The 15,026-nt window shown below is 39.4% G+C and overlaps 1 protein-coding gene across 1 annotated transcript in view; it reads left to right on the top strand.

Moving 5' to 3' along the window:
- DDX46 (DEAD-box helicase 46) overlaps positions 1-15,026 on the top strand; it is a 33,913-nt gene that overhangs the window by 228 nt on the left and 18,659 nt on the right. The window contains exons 2-12 of the mRNA XM_075009376.1: positions 3,296-3,484; positions 3,899-4,033; positions 6,328-6,424; positions 7,440-7,605; positions 8,536-8,687; positions 9,302-9,415; positions 10,640-10,805; positions 11,300-11,420; positions 12,310-12,485; positions 13,483-13,604; positions 14,525-14,603. Coding sequence (XP_074865477.1) covers positions 3,296-3,484; positions 3,899-4,033; positions 6,328-6,424; positions 7,440-7,605; positions 8,536-8,687; positions 9,302-9,415; positions 10,640-10,805; positions 11,300-11,420; positions 12,310-12,485; positions 13,483-13,604; positions 14,525-14,603 — 1,517 coding nt within the window. The remainder of the gene's footprint in view (positions 1-3,295; positions 3,485-3,898; positions 4,034-6,327; positions 6,425-7,439; positions 7,606-8,535; positions 8,688-9,301; positions 9,416-10,639; positions 10,806-11,299; positions 11,421-12,309; positions 12,486-13,482; positions 13,605-14,524; positions 14,604-15,026) is intronic.

A 15,026-nucleotide genomic window follows, 5' to 3' on the forward strand; every position in this document is an offset into this window, starting at 1 on the left:
GAGGGAGCCCCAGTGGTGGCGGGAAGAGCCGGCCGTTGCCGAGGCTGTGGCGGGAGCGTCGGGGGACCCCCTGCCCCCAGAGGGGTGCCTCGTCCGGCTGTTGTCTGCCGACGTTCCGCCTGCGGCCCCAGTGGCGGTGGCTCCGCGGCGGTCTGGGGCAGGGAGCGGCGAGCTGGCCCTGGTGGTGTCGGCTCGCTCCAGGCGGCTCCGCTCGCTGCGACCCCAGCTTGGTGCAGGCCCCTGTGTCCAGTCCCCGACTGTTTATCGCTCTGCCTGACCCGACCCCGGGAAGTTGGGGTGCTGCACAGGCTTCTCGTCCTCTGCGGGCAAAGGGTGGGGGGTGGGGGTGGAAAGCGCCGACTCCTCCCTATCCCGGCAGAGCAGAGACCGTTTACCGATATGAGCGGTGATGCTCTCGGGATTCAGTCTCATCAATGCCTGTTTGAGGCTTGTGCTGGTTATTCGCCTCCACGAGGTGCATCATCTCTGTGAACGCTGAAACGCTTGTGGGAACAAGGCAGTGCTCTTTTTGTCTTCATGTAGCTGCTGAAGGGCAGCCTAGCGGGGGTGGGAGGGAACATAGGGAGGGTGCCACAAATCTGTGAATATCCGATTTACATCCGCGAGTATCTGCAGCTGATCTTTGCTGATAGGGACGTGACTGATGATAGAAATTTTGTATCTAGAACCCTGCGGATTTGCAGATACCTGCATTAGATCCAGGGGTATCCGCAGCTCGTTTTTTTGTGGCTGCAGATGCAGATATATGTTTTGAATCTTCTCAGGGCTCTAAATGTAGAACTGACATTGTGACTATTAGTATCAACACAAAATCTACTACAGGTTGAACCTGTCTTGTCTAGTACTCTATAGACTCATAGGGCTGGAAGGGACTTCAGGAGGTCATCTAGTCCAGCCCTCTGCTTCAAGCAGGATCAGCCCCCACTAAGTCATCCCAGCCAGGACCTGATCAGTGCTGGACAAGAGAATTTGCCCTACTACAGGAGGTTAATATTGTCTAGCAGCATTATGAACACTTCCACTGCTTACTGGGCTTTTAGAAAATGTTTAGGGGTAAATTACAGCTAACTAACAGCATAGAACGTTGAGAGTCAGGATTGGTGGCTGTAAACAAGCTTTATGGGACCATGGGAAACTTGGCCATGCCATGATAAACGGACTAAAATCATGCTGGATTATGGATGTTGCCAGTCCAGATACTGCTGGACTAGAGAGGTTCAACCTGTGGTGGTGCCTCTGCTAGGATTTTGCACAGAGGTAGCTATCCTCATGTCACTGGTGTGCCTTTTTTTCCCTGTGATGATGAACTTGCACTCTGTCGAATCCTGTGGCACATCAGGGAAGGGTCAGAAAGGCTAGCTTGTCAAAACTGACCTAATTCAAACCATACCCATGAATGTTGCTTGGAGATTATTCCTCTGAGCTGAGCAGTGCATGTTAAGGTTGGGCTACTATGGGTCTGGTCTCTTTGCTTTGTCCTTTTGCGTGAGATTAGTTGCTTCAGTAGCTTTCTACAGAACCATGTGGCTCCCAAGCTCTTCTACTACACTGTATTGTGCTGTGGCCTGCATGGTTTCTTTAAATAATACTTGGCACTTTACATGTGAGAAAGACAGATATTAGTCTTGTGCAGGTTCCAAAACTGAGGTTCTGAAGAGGATGCAGCTGAGGGATTTGGGCTTGTTTAGTTTACAGAAGAGAGACTTAGGGGTGGTTTAACAGCAGCCTTCAACTTCCTGAAGGGGAGCTCTAACGAGGATGGAGAGAAACTGTTTTCAGTGGTGTCAGATGGCAGAAAAAGGAGAAGGTTACAGATTAAAATCCTGAAACTATATCTATACTAGGAATTCTTTATTGGTATACTGTCTCAGCAGTGTGTTTTGTCAGTATAGCGTAGTTATATGGGTAAAGACTGTTACCAGTATGACCTTTCATGCTTGTTACAATCCACTACCGCCAGCCCACCCACCCAGTGAAACTTTCAAAAACATAGAATTTCCAGTGTAATTGTATCTACACTAAAATCTTCTGCTGACACAGCTGTGTTGGTCAGGGAGTAGCCTAGAGTGTACACATAGCCTAGATCTCATGACTCAATTTGCTTTACTCTTGAAAGTTATATTGATGTAGCTATGTCATTGTGAGGTGTGAAAAAAACACGCCCCTGAACCACGTAAGGGTATGCCTGCATATCCCCTGGTGTAGATACAGCTATGGTTATGGAAGAATGTAGTCAGTGCAGCTAATGTCGTTTGGGTAGATGTCTTAGACTTACAGAAAAAACATTACTGTTGATGTAGACTGCATTGGCACTGCCTTGCAACGTAGACATAGCTATACTGATATAATCTCCATGGTGGAGACATATCTCTAGTTCCGTGATAGCAAGAAAATTCCAGCTTAACTAGTGAGATGCTGTGTATGTAAATTATACCTGTTGTTTCTTTTTATCTTGAGTTGTTATCCAATGTTAAGCTATGTTTACACACAATGTTCCATTCAGAGATATCTGCATTTCTTTGTTGGATGTAATGATTCCCGTGTCTATTAAATGTGTAAGTTCATCAAGTTTGAGCATTTTTGAATCCTAATTAAAAAATGCTTGTCATAGATTCTGCTTGTCATTACAGTTTGTATCCTTTGTTGATAGTGCTGCCAAATTGAAATATGTTCTGTGGCCAAATGTTATTTTATAAGAGTAGCACTTAACAGGCCTCTGCCAAGAGTCAGGCCCTGTTGCAAATTATACTAATGTCTGGAGGGTCAGTCCATTTCCCAAAGAGCTCACAGTATAAGTAGACGGAACTGACAAGAGTTTGGAGGAATACAGAGGCACAGAGAGGTGAAGCAGTTATTGTTCGAGGTCACATAGCATGGTAGTAACAGCTGGAAATAAAATTTGTCTCTTGCCTTAAAATCCAGTGTTCTTTTCATTAGATGACACAGGTTCATGCTTGCACACAACTTTTTTAAATAGTTTGAGAGCATCTCTTTGGAACTGAGTTATAAATTGAGGCAGACTCTCCTCTTGTCATAAATATGAGACATTTTTGCAAGCAGTTTTAATCTTTCTCCTCAATATAAAAATTGATGGCTTACTAAATAGTAAAGCTTTCTTGAAATGATGATGCTTTCAAAATGAGCTTTGTTTTTGTGGTGCAGCTTCATTAGCATTTTTATGGTTTTTGTTCTAAATGTGATTAAAGTTCTTTTAAACTGTAAAGTGCTCTCCTTTACATCTTGATTCTTTTATTGTGACCTTGTGACTACACAGGCATTATCGGAAGCGTTCCACATCACGTGGACGCTCTGGTAGCCGCTCTAGAAGTCGATCTCCAACTGACAAAAGAGCAAAACGTGGAGAAGACAGGCGTTCTAGAAGTAGAGATAGAGAACGCAGGCGTGAGAGGTCACGCAGCAGGGACAAGAGAAGATCTCGGTCACGGGACAGAAAGCGCCTGAGGTATGAGTTGCAAAATCTCAGAAAATGTATGTTCTTGGAAAATAGAACTTTCAAAAGAAGACTTGAGCCAAATTTTCAGTTGTTCTGGGGTTGTCTTTTTATTAATTTTTTTTTCCTTCTCTGTATGATTGGTGATGGTAGCTGCTCTTTGTAATAGGTTTTACTTAGGTAAAATAGTATGGAGTATATTTAACTTGATTTCATTTTTTGGCTGGTGACAAGCTGCCATAATTTGATTTGCTAGCCCTGTCCATAGCCTTAATGGCTCTTGGCTTCCTTCTGTAGATTTTTTGCTGAAGATCCTTTTTTTGCCTATGTTAATAGACCAGTTCACGTTAGTGTACTTTCCCAACCACTGTCTTTCAAAATAATGGCCAGGAGTACAGAATACTAAACAAGCCAATTCTGTGGCAGACGTTCAAGAAGCAGAGAGAGGGAAAGGAGCAGAGAGAGAAGACGATCACGCAGTCGAGAGAGAAGAAGGTCCAGAAGCAGAAGTAGACGGTCCCGGTCCTCTAGTCCTGGGAAGAGTAAGAAAACAGAAAACAGGTACACTCCGTCACAGCTGTAATTTATAAATCAGGAACTAGACATGGAAAGATTTATAGATTGTAATCTGTTCCTCTGTAGTAGTGGTGGGCAACCTGTGGCCTGTCAGGCTTCTATGTATGCTCTGAGACACATTTTGTTTACTGTTGACTATGCACAGGCTTGCCAGATTCTGCTTGTTTCCATCTACATAGTTTTTCTCCTACCTCCATTGCTAAAGTGGTTATATGAAGCAAGAGCATGTAAAGTGTGTTGCGTGCTGATTGCACGCAACATTGACTGTAAGAAACATGCTGCAGCTGCATCCAATCAGAGCACTGCTACAGTTCAATCATCCTACCCCACAGATTGTAGACATGCAGGTACATTTAGCAGAACTGCTCTATTGTAGGAGACTGTCTTGTTTATGACAATCTTGAGGTCCACTGAGATGGCGGAGGGCCACTCGTGGCCCATTCTTTCGTCTAGGTTGCTCTTCCTTGCGTTAAAGGAACTAGTTGTAGTTGTCAGATAAAAGATTTATCAGACATTAAACTGATTTTCCACTGTTTCCATAAATCATTTCAGTAGTTAAAGTATTTCTCCCTGTATTCCTTAGTATAATCAGGCTTTTTCCCAGGAGAGCTTTTGTGTATGAAGTGCACATTTGCAAAAAGAATATGTTTTTTTTCTTTTCACCCACATAGCTGTCTGCAACTCTTGTCGTCTTCATCACCCTCTTTGTTTGTGAAAATGTAGGTATGCTTGTTTTGCATGTGCACAGAATACCTCATCAACATCTTTGGCTATTTATGCTTGTTCCTGGACTGTCATTTGCCAGAGGATTAACTCGCCATTGCAGAATCTTGCTCAAATTCAAAATGCCCAAATTGGGAGCTAGATCGTACATTAGCTTACTCTTTCAACCCTAGAAACAGGAGTTCAGTCTCATATTCTTTCTGCTGGACATTTCTTCGTTTTAAGTCCTTTATCCCTTCATGAGACTAAAATAGGCTTTGTGAAAAGTCTGAATAGGGTTTGGTAGAAACACTTACATGTCTATCTTTACATGCTGATCTTAATGCGTCAGCTGAGAACATTGTAACTTGACTTGAACATGGGTAACTAGCATTATTTAATATCCTCCTTTATTATACAATAAACCCTCAATTTAATGGACTAACGCAGGGGATGCAGTGTCCTTTAATCCCAAAAGTCTGTTAAATCTGAGGGTCTCCCCCAACCCCCTCCCAAAAAAAGAAAGAAAAAAAAAAAAAAAAAGAGAGAGAGAGAGAAGAAGCAGCTGTGAACTCACCAAACTGTGGCTGCTGGAGCTGCAACTGCTGGAGCCTGCTGCACAGCTAGATTTGCCAGACTGTGGCTGGAGCTGTCCTTGCCTTGTGTGGCTGGAGCTGTCCTGTCATGTGGAGCTGTAGGAGTCACCACGTGCTCCTCCCACCGTGGGGTAGGGTGTGTATTTGAGTGCCGTCTGCCTGCATACGCACCCCAGCTTTTTTGAGAGGTGTGTGTGGCAGCTCTGGTGGTGGTAGTAATCAAAACATCACAGAAATTGTATTCTGAGAAGTTGGAGTGACATAATGTTTTGCAAAATAAAGATATAGTTTGCATTAAAATAGTCCTGTGGGTTATGAAACATTTTAGTAAGTTTTTTTCTGCTGAAAAGTTGACTTTTTAAATATAACTGGTTATCGTACACATGTAAGTTGAATGCATCTATTTTTTTATTGGAGGGGTAATAATAGTAAAATCTGTAATAAATGTGGTACATGGGTTTTAGATCAAATCAAAGTTTGCCTGTTACATTCAAGTTATACAGGTAGCCTTTCTTGTTTGGAGGGTGTGCTTATGTTTGTCAGCCAATAGTGAATTCTGTGGGGGCACTTAGACTTACAAGGCAATCCTTTGGTATTAGAAGTGCAAAAGACAAGAATTTCTGAATATTTCTGTCCCAACAGCTAGCTTCAAGGTGGTGTAAAATAAACTCTAGCATCATGAAAGATATCAGGCCAAAGTATCTCTGGAAATTGTCTGCAACTTCTTCCTTTAAAGAAATGAAAAAAATGGAACCACAGCTTATGAACTGTGTGTGTCCTAATGCATTTTTTCATATGTGGTAGTGTTAGGAAATTTGTCCATGGAGATTCTCTTGGAAGTGAATATATTCTGTAGTATCTTTTTTAAAAACTGCTAAGGGCATTGTTTCTCCCTTCACACATGTATTCTTCCCAAGAAAAGCTTGAACATCATGTTCAGATCAGACATTCAGCATGTAATTTTTTGATTGTATCTTTCAGATCAAGATCTAAAGAAAAGACAGAAAGTGTGGAAGTTTCCAAAGAAAAGAAAAAAGAGAAAGAAGACAAAGAAGAAGAAAAGGATAAAGAAGTTAACGTATGCACACTGACCACTGAGAGAACTTGTATCTGTTAAACATTATCTCTTACAAATGATAAAATTCTAAAATAAATTTAGATACAGGTTACCGACTTTTTAAAAAATCTTACTAGATAATTCCTTTTTAAGGTCATATAGTGCAGACTTCTGTTACAATAGGTATGTTTCTGCCACTTGACAGAAGGGACTTTCTTCCCTTAATGCAGGGGTTAGGATGCAAACCTCAAGCAGATTGTTGAAGGGTCGCTTATGTCACCTCCCACCGATTGCCGAATGTTGGGGGTTTGATGAGATTAGAAATTTATAAAATTGTATTTCAGGTCAAGGGCTTTCCAAATACGTTTTAATACAGAAAACATCTTTTGGCGTCTAGAGCCTAGCAGGAGTTGGGGAAGAAAGGGAAGAAGTGATTTATTTCTTTTGTTTTTGCTTCTGCTTCCCCAGTTGTGGAGTAAGTCTCCAACACACAGATAACGCTTGACTCCAGAGCAGGAGGAGAACTGTTTTTTAAGAGCAACTCTCCAGTTTGGTAGGAGTCAGCAACAGACATTCAAACCAACATCCTTACCAAACCCAGTCAACACATGTACCCTCGAAAGCACTCCTGCCCAGGACTCATCAGCCATAATCCCCTCATAGCTTGTTGCTCTGCCCAGATGATGTGGTGAAATAGTTGCAGGGTGACTTCTCAGGGTCACAAATTGAAAAAAAGGTTGAGAACCACAGCTGATGTGTACATTGCCTCTGAGGAGGAGGAAAATCTGATTATGTATTTGTATAGTATTTGTTCACAGCATTTTTTTTATTTTAGTCATCCTGCTCATGCAAGTATTGTATTTGCTGTCGCTACATAGTGAACCTGAGATATGTTAAGTTAAACTTGTATTGCATTGTGTTTTATATTGGGCAGCCATCAGACAAAACTCCCACAGATTTGAAAGAGGAGTTTGAGTGAAGAATAAGTGCAGAGTCAGGCCAAAATTCATAATTTTTAATTTGGTTGTTCTAATAGAACTTTGATCAAAACAAACTAGAGGAGGAAATGAGAAAACGAAAAGAGAGAGTGGAGAAATGGAGGGAAGAACAGCGCAAGAAGGCTATGGAAAATATAGGAGAACTGAAAAAAGAAATTGAAGAGATGAAACAAGGGAAAAAATGGAGCTTGGAAGATGATGATGGTATTTCCTTAATATTTTATAGAGCAATTAACAGACAGTTGCTCAGTTTTGTAATGATAAGCACAGCTTTTAATTACCAGGTCTCAGTTTAAAATTTCAGTTATTTTTCATTGAGTTGTAATGTTATGAAATCTAAACTTGTTCATGGTCTCAAACAATTTAAGGCATAAATGAAAGCAATTGGTGGGGGATTAGGAGAATGGGAGGACAAATAATACAGTAATGATTCTGTGCAGTTTTTAAGTCAGTTATGAGGACATAATGGTAGTCTCCCCCCCCCCCCCCCCGCCCTTTCTTCATTCCCAATTTTTAAAAAATTGATCACATAGACTTTGGGCATTTTTAGACCCAATGCTTTTCTAGTAACCCACAGCTGCTATGTTTTACCCACTAAAATCTTAGCTAAGTTGCTCATTTACTAATGACCTCTCTCAGCACAGTGAATTCCAGATTTTCACCATGTCGTGTTCTGACACCCTCGTGGAGAATCTCCATCCTCACATCTCCTCAAGAGTGGAGGAGTCTTCTCAAATGACTACTACTGCAATTAGAGGCGCTCCTGTGGCATCCCCAATCCCACAGAAAATTTGCATCCAAGGGAAAGAGGAAGTGCCCATGGGGTGTTAGTGGGTCAAGGTGGCCATTGATTCCAGGGTTTTTCTGACTTGGTGCCCAAACCCTTTGACAACACATGGAGAATCTGCATCCCTTCTGCTCCCAGATACTTTTCTCTTTCCTGGCTGGCTCCACCTCTGTCCTCATTATATTTTTTGCCTTTGTTCTGTAAGTTTGTAGTATCATGTTCCTCCCTTTATATGTACTTTATAAACATTGATCAGGGTTCAGGCCACTTGCATTTTACTGAAAGCAGGAAATTCATAAGCACAACTTTTTTCTTTTAAACAAAAATATTTCTCTGTTGCATACTAGATGATGAAGAGGAGACTGCAGAAGGGGAAAAAGAAGAAGAGGAAATTGAAGATGAAGAATTAGATCCACTGGATGCTTATATGGAAGAAGTTAAAGAGGAGGTCAAGAAGTTTAATATGAGAAGTGTGAAAGGTGGAGGTGGGAATGAAAAGGTAAAAAAAAAATTTTTTTCTCCTGTCTCTTTTTTAAGTAATGCTAGCATTTTAATATGGGAAAAATGATACTGAACACTTTTTAAGAGGAAAAATATGTAAAGAGACAAGCAAGGTTATGTGGTGGCTATGGCAACGTGTGAGACTACAGGCTGGCTACAGCAACATTATTGAGTTTTGTTGACAAAACGGATCTTTAAGGGCATGTGTGGCTGGGGGGGGGCTTGCTGGCCATGTGACCCTGTTCAGCTTGCTTCAGGGGCCCTGTTGTGTTGAGAAAGAAGCCAGGGTGTCTGGCTGCTTTCTGTTGTCAGGGTGGTTCGCTCTTCTGATCCACTTTTCTATTTGGACATGCTCTGTTGACAGAAGTTTTGTTGGGAAAATTCTTCTGGCAGGCACTTCAGATGTAACCGTAGTCTTAGTGCTTACCTGCCCTTAGCCACTAATCTCCACAAATTAATTGTTTTTTATTAACCCTGATGAAATCTGTAGGAAAGGGGAAGCAAAAGGCCACTGTAATGTGCTCTGGGGTATATAGAATTGGTACATTATGCAAAGTGCCTTTTCCATGTTCTCGGTGGTAATACAATGCTTTTTCTTAACTGTTTTATTAGAAATCTGGACCAACTGTTACCAAAGTAGTAACTGTGGTGACAACCAAAAAGGCAGTTGTGGAATCAGAAAAGAAGAAAGGGGAACTTATGGAGAATGACCAAGATGCAATGGAGGTAACTGAAAAACCATAGATGTCTTTTGTGGAAATGGGTTGCTCTTCTTGTAGAGAAGCCCTGATTCAACCAGCTACTTAAGCTCACAATTAACCATGTTGTCTTCAGTGGGACTACTCCCATGCTAGAAGTTTGGCATTTACTCATATATGTTGTAAATCATAGGAGAATAAAGCTGATGCTGATTAATTTCAGGAGCACTGCAGTTTGCGTTTTCTTGTCTAAGGACAACATGGTAAAAATAAAATCTGTATTCATTGAGTTGTTTAGGTTGATAATTTAATTGGTTCATGGAAGTCTAAACTTGCTATGTACACAATATATACATGCTTATTGAAACTCTGCATTCAGTCATGGCAGTTTTCCATGTGAATGATCAGTTGAACATGTGAGTGGTTATGTATGTAACTTCTGAACCTGCATATTCAATCACAAAAATTACATGTCCATTTATATGTTTGATAATTAAACTCTAGGTCTTAAGTTTTTATAGCTAAATTACCTTTGACATTCCAAGTGCCTTTTAATTTGAGGATCTCAAAATACTTACAAACATTAATGAGTTGAGACTGTTAGCACCCCGAGGAGGAAGATATTTTCATTTTACAGATAGGAAAACAGGTGCAAAGAGGTTTGATTTTTTGCCAAAGTCAAACAGCCAATGTGGTAAAGACAGGAATACAATGCTTGTCTTCTGAATTCCAATCATGTCCTTCTCACTGAGGTAACACTCCAAACTCAACTAATAAACTTATCGTACACTGGCTCTATGTAACAAATATGCAATGTTAATAATCTGCACAGGAGCTCACACAATTGTTGGGCCTAAGTTTATAGGAGCAGTTTATCTTGTGTTCAAACTATTCACATAACACTCAAGAGAAAAGAGATATCAAGTAATTCACATACAAGGTGCTGTGGTTTTTATGTTTTAAATCTCTCAGCTCTGCACTGGCAATCGAATAGGCTGAATGAGTTTCCTTTGCATGAGAGAGAGGCTGGGGAGTGGTGTGAAGGGGAAGTGGCAAAAGAATGAATGTGTGTAAAAACAGAGGAGATCCTCAAAATATCAAGTAATTCTCCCTCTTGTAGATGGTTTTGGTGCAGTACAGACAGAAATGTTGCCAGTCAGTAATGTTCCATTGCTATGTCTGTGAAAAATAAAACCCTAGAAGAGGGTTTTTGTCGCCTCATGTATGTCTTTACGATTTATCATATGTGCAGTATTCGTCAGAAGAGGAGGAAGTTGATCTTCAAACTGCCCTGACAGGTTATCAGACCAAACAGAGGAAGCTGTTGGAACCAGTGGATCATGGAAAGATAGAATACGAACCCTTCAGGAAAAACTTCTATGTTGAAGTTCCAGAGCTGGCTAAAATGACTCTAGAGGGTAATGACAAATGCAAATAGAATTTTGTAGAGTAGTTTTAATGGAAGGAAATGTCTTTAAGGCACCAGTGAGTTTTTTTAGGTCTTATCCTTTGGACATAAAGCCAAAAATCTGTGGGTCACTGAGAAGGGATGTAAAGACCCTAATTTGAGAGACACTGACATAAAGCAGCAACCAATTATTAGAGAGAAGCTGAAGCACGCAAGGGAGGAATTTTCTTGGTGTGATTTGACAGGGTAGGGGCAAGGGAGGGTGGTTAAAACACCCAATCAGTGAGTATTACTGATGTACTTTCAACTGCCATTTAGTAATCCTTGTGACCTGCCCATTGAAAATTTTTGTTACACTTTCTACATGCCGAGCATCTGTGTTTGTAGTTCGCTAAAATTTTGTGCATTTGTGTTCTGAAATGGTACATTTCAAATACACTTGAATAAGATAGCAGAGAAGCACCTAGTTTTTGTGTATTAATCCGTATTGTGGGTTTTTTTCAGAGGTGAATGTATACAGGCTGGAAATGGAGGGAATTATAGTCAAGGGAAAAGGCTGCCCCAAACCAATCAAAACCTGGGTACAATGTGGTATATCCATGAAAATTCTCAGTTGCCTTAAGAAGTAAGTGAACAATTTATGAACCAAAATATCAGTTTTTTCCATTGTGTCATTAGACTCGAGTGTTCAGGCCAGTATACTTATTTGTTTTACGTATTCTCATTACATGGCATCATGAATATCAGTGTTTCTCAACCAACGGTACATGTATCCTTGGGGGTGCAGCAAGGTCTTGCAGGGGGTACATCAACTCATCTAGATATTTGCCTAGTTTTACAACAGGCTACATAAAAAACACTACTAAGTCAGTGCAGTCTAAAAGTTCATTTGGGCAATGATTTGTTTCTACTGCTTCATATGCCTTATGCTAAAATGTACAATATTTCTATTCCAATTCATTTATTTGATAACAAGATGGTAGAAAGTCAGCAAGTTTTCAGTAATAGTCTTCTGTGAAATGTTTGCATATTTTTGTAAGTAAGTAGTTTTTAAGTGAAGTGTAACTTAATGGTATGCAAAAATCAAGGGTCTCGACTTCTGAAAAGGGTACAGTAATTTGGAAGGGTTGAATGGCACTTGTTTCAAGATCTCAGATTACATTGGAACCATGTTTCTCAGCCAGTGGTAGGTGAGAGAAGTTGGGAGGTACTTACTGTGTTTGAAAAAGGGGTACTTTATTTTAAATAAAAAGGTTGAGAAACACTAATATATACCAATAATCTAAATTAAGGTACTCGCTCAGGATAACTTTGCTGAACATTTATAAACTATTCCTTCCCAACAATTAGATGACATACATTTCTTCTCTCTGTATTTTTTGTGCTTTATTTTTTTCATGTATCTTGTAAAGCATCTGCTCAATTAGAATATGTAAATCTTTCCAATAGGATTTCGTGCTGTTCATGAGAAATCTTTTTACTCCTGACAGTACTTGTTTTTCTTACTTTTTAAGACATGGCTATGAAAAGCCCACACCCATCCAAGCTCAGGCTATACCGGCAATTATGTGTGGACGTGACTTGATTGGCATTGCTAAAACAGGAAGTGGAAAGACCATTGCATTTCTGTTGCCTATGTTCAGACACATAATGGATCAGAGATCGTTAGAAGAAGGAGAAGGTCCAACTGGTATAAATCTTTGTTTTCAGATATTTGCAGATTGAAATTTATACTTTAATTATGGTGCCCAAGGCTTAAAGAAATCTGCATTCGTTTTGGTAGTATGGTGGACTGTGATATGATGAGGATATATTGTGTCAATAGAATCTCTGTGTGGTGTAAATTCCCTCTGCCAATGTGCAACTTTAGAGCTGATCTCCCCATGCCAGAAAGTAGAATGAGAATTCTCAGAGCTCTGAGATAACACCATAGAAACTACCAAAAACATTTTTTTTTTTTGGCACACTTCAGTCTTTTTTTAAATCTGATTTGGCGTGTAGGCTCCATTGTCCATTTGTTTTTATTTGTTTTTTTTTTTTTCTTTTTGTTTAGCATATTTCTTTGTATATAATTATTTGTTTGGAAGAGCAAGGGAAAGTTTATGCCTTTTGTTTTTATTGGAAATTGGCACAGGGCTGATGGACTGACTGTTAAAATCGTGTAAGTCCTTTTACTCATTAGGATCTGAAGTAGAATTCTCAGTGTGTTCTGTCAAATATGTCTTTATGCATTTCTACAAAGTTTTCAGAGGGGTCTTCATTTCCACTCTTGGTGTTTTGGAGGAACGTATTTCACAACTGTCTATCAACTCTGAGAGGATTTTTTTCTTAAAATGAGCCACAAAAATGTGTTTTTCTATGTAGTTTGTATTTGAGGAACATTAGTATTTCCACTCACTTACGCATTTCTATATACCTTGAAAGGAAGAATTTTCTCCCTTGTTTATTCTGCTATCACTGTTGTTCTTGTTGCTATGGTCAAATTTATTTTTAGTGCCAGGGCAGCCTCTGCTACTATTCTTGAAAAAAGGAGTTTTAAATGTACAGAAAATAATGTTACCATTATAGTTTTATTAGTCTAAAAGAGATGGTTGAAAATTGAACCATTATGGTGAAGTTTAATGATGTAAAGGTTTGGCAACTCCTAAACTTTTTGTGGTTACAGTTTTTGTATCTTTGTTTTGAAGCTGTCATCATGACTCCAACCCGAGAGTTGGCTTTACAAATTACCAAGGAATGTAAGAAGTTCTCAAAGACACTTGGATTTAGAGTTGTCTGTGTGTATGGAGGAACAGGAATAAGTGAACAGGTACATTTGAGGCATATTTTTTAAATCAGAAATCTTGTAACAGCTATCATTACCAACCTTGCCAAGAAGGTGTTTTCCATAAATCTGTTGTTAGTTCTTAATTCTCATGTTTGTTTATCTTATCTCTTTATGTTGGGGATATGGTAGTAATTAAATTTCTTTTAAAAGCCTGCTTTTGGCTGCTCCTCAATACCACCAGCAACAGCACCTGTCCTTTGCACATGCACACAAACATAGATTGTCAAATCTGTCTGTCTGAAGTTTCTTATGTATGAGCGATGGGTCTTAGAATTATTTTCTTTAATATAGTTTGATGGTTATTAAACAAAGCATTTTTGAATGTGATGGTTTGAAATAAGGGTCTCCTGTTTGAGAAAGTTCCCTACTTTTCTGATATTTCATATCTTAAAAGAGACGACTGGAATTGTTAACGTGATTAGATATCAGCGAGTAATGCTTTTGACTAGTTTTATAAAGCTTGATGGATTAACTTTGAAGTTAATTAATATTTTTAAGCCATGAAATCTCTAGTATGTGTAAATTCCATAATTATAAGTGTTGACTCTTAATATAGTCACACCTGTAGACTGTAGAAATACCTTACAATCCCTTCATGAACTGTCACAGCTTCTCTTAAGATGTAGATGAACACTTGTCCAGGAATCAAAGCCCTTTCTTATGCACTGCTCCAGATTGTAGCAGCTCTGGGTCTACTGAAAGTATTCAGAAATCCATTGTTTTTAAAGTAAATTCCAAGGACAAAAGAAATTGCCAAAGTCTTCAAATAGATTATCCGTACTCTTCCAATGTTGTTGTAAATTATCATTAAATAGGAATGGTTAATAAATTACATAAATCATTCAGTCTCTGATATCTGTAAACTTCAAATGATTTGTTTAATTTATTATTTTAAAAATCAGATTGCTGAACTAAAAAGAGGTGCTGAAATTATTGTTTGCACACCTGGACGAATGATTGACATGTTAGCAGCTAATAATGGTGAGTAGAAACTTTTCTCCATTAGAGAGACTTTTATATATGCTAATAAATTCACAAGATTGTGTGCTTTGATGAATAAATCTTCTGGTATTTATCTCTTGAAGCTGTAATATCTATTTATATGGCATTTCAGAGTGTACAGTAATGAAAATGGCTCTGTTCAATTAACAACTTAGTTCTGAAGGCCAGGCATTGTGACAAGCTTGAAGGATTTCTAAAAGTTTATATGCAAAGTCAGTTTATAATTCTATACTCCAGATTTTTGGTACTTATGGGTGGTTTAAGGATTATTCCCATAGCAAGTTAATTTGAAAATCCTGAAGACTGGCTTAGCTTGCTTGCTTTCAAATACAGGTTGGACCTTCCATGTCCAGAACCCTGTGGATCTGACTAGTCCCAAACGTGGTTATTTGCAGGAACAGT

Source organism: Carettochelys insculpta, chromosome 15 (assembly GCF_033958435.1).
Source record: "Carettochelys insculpta isolate YL-2023 chromosome 15, ASM3395843v1, whole genome shotgun sequence".
In the NCBI taxonomy this organism is placed as follows: Eukaryota; Metazoa; Chordata; order Testudines; family Carettochelyidae; genus Carettochelys; species Carettochelys insculpta.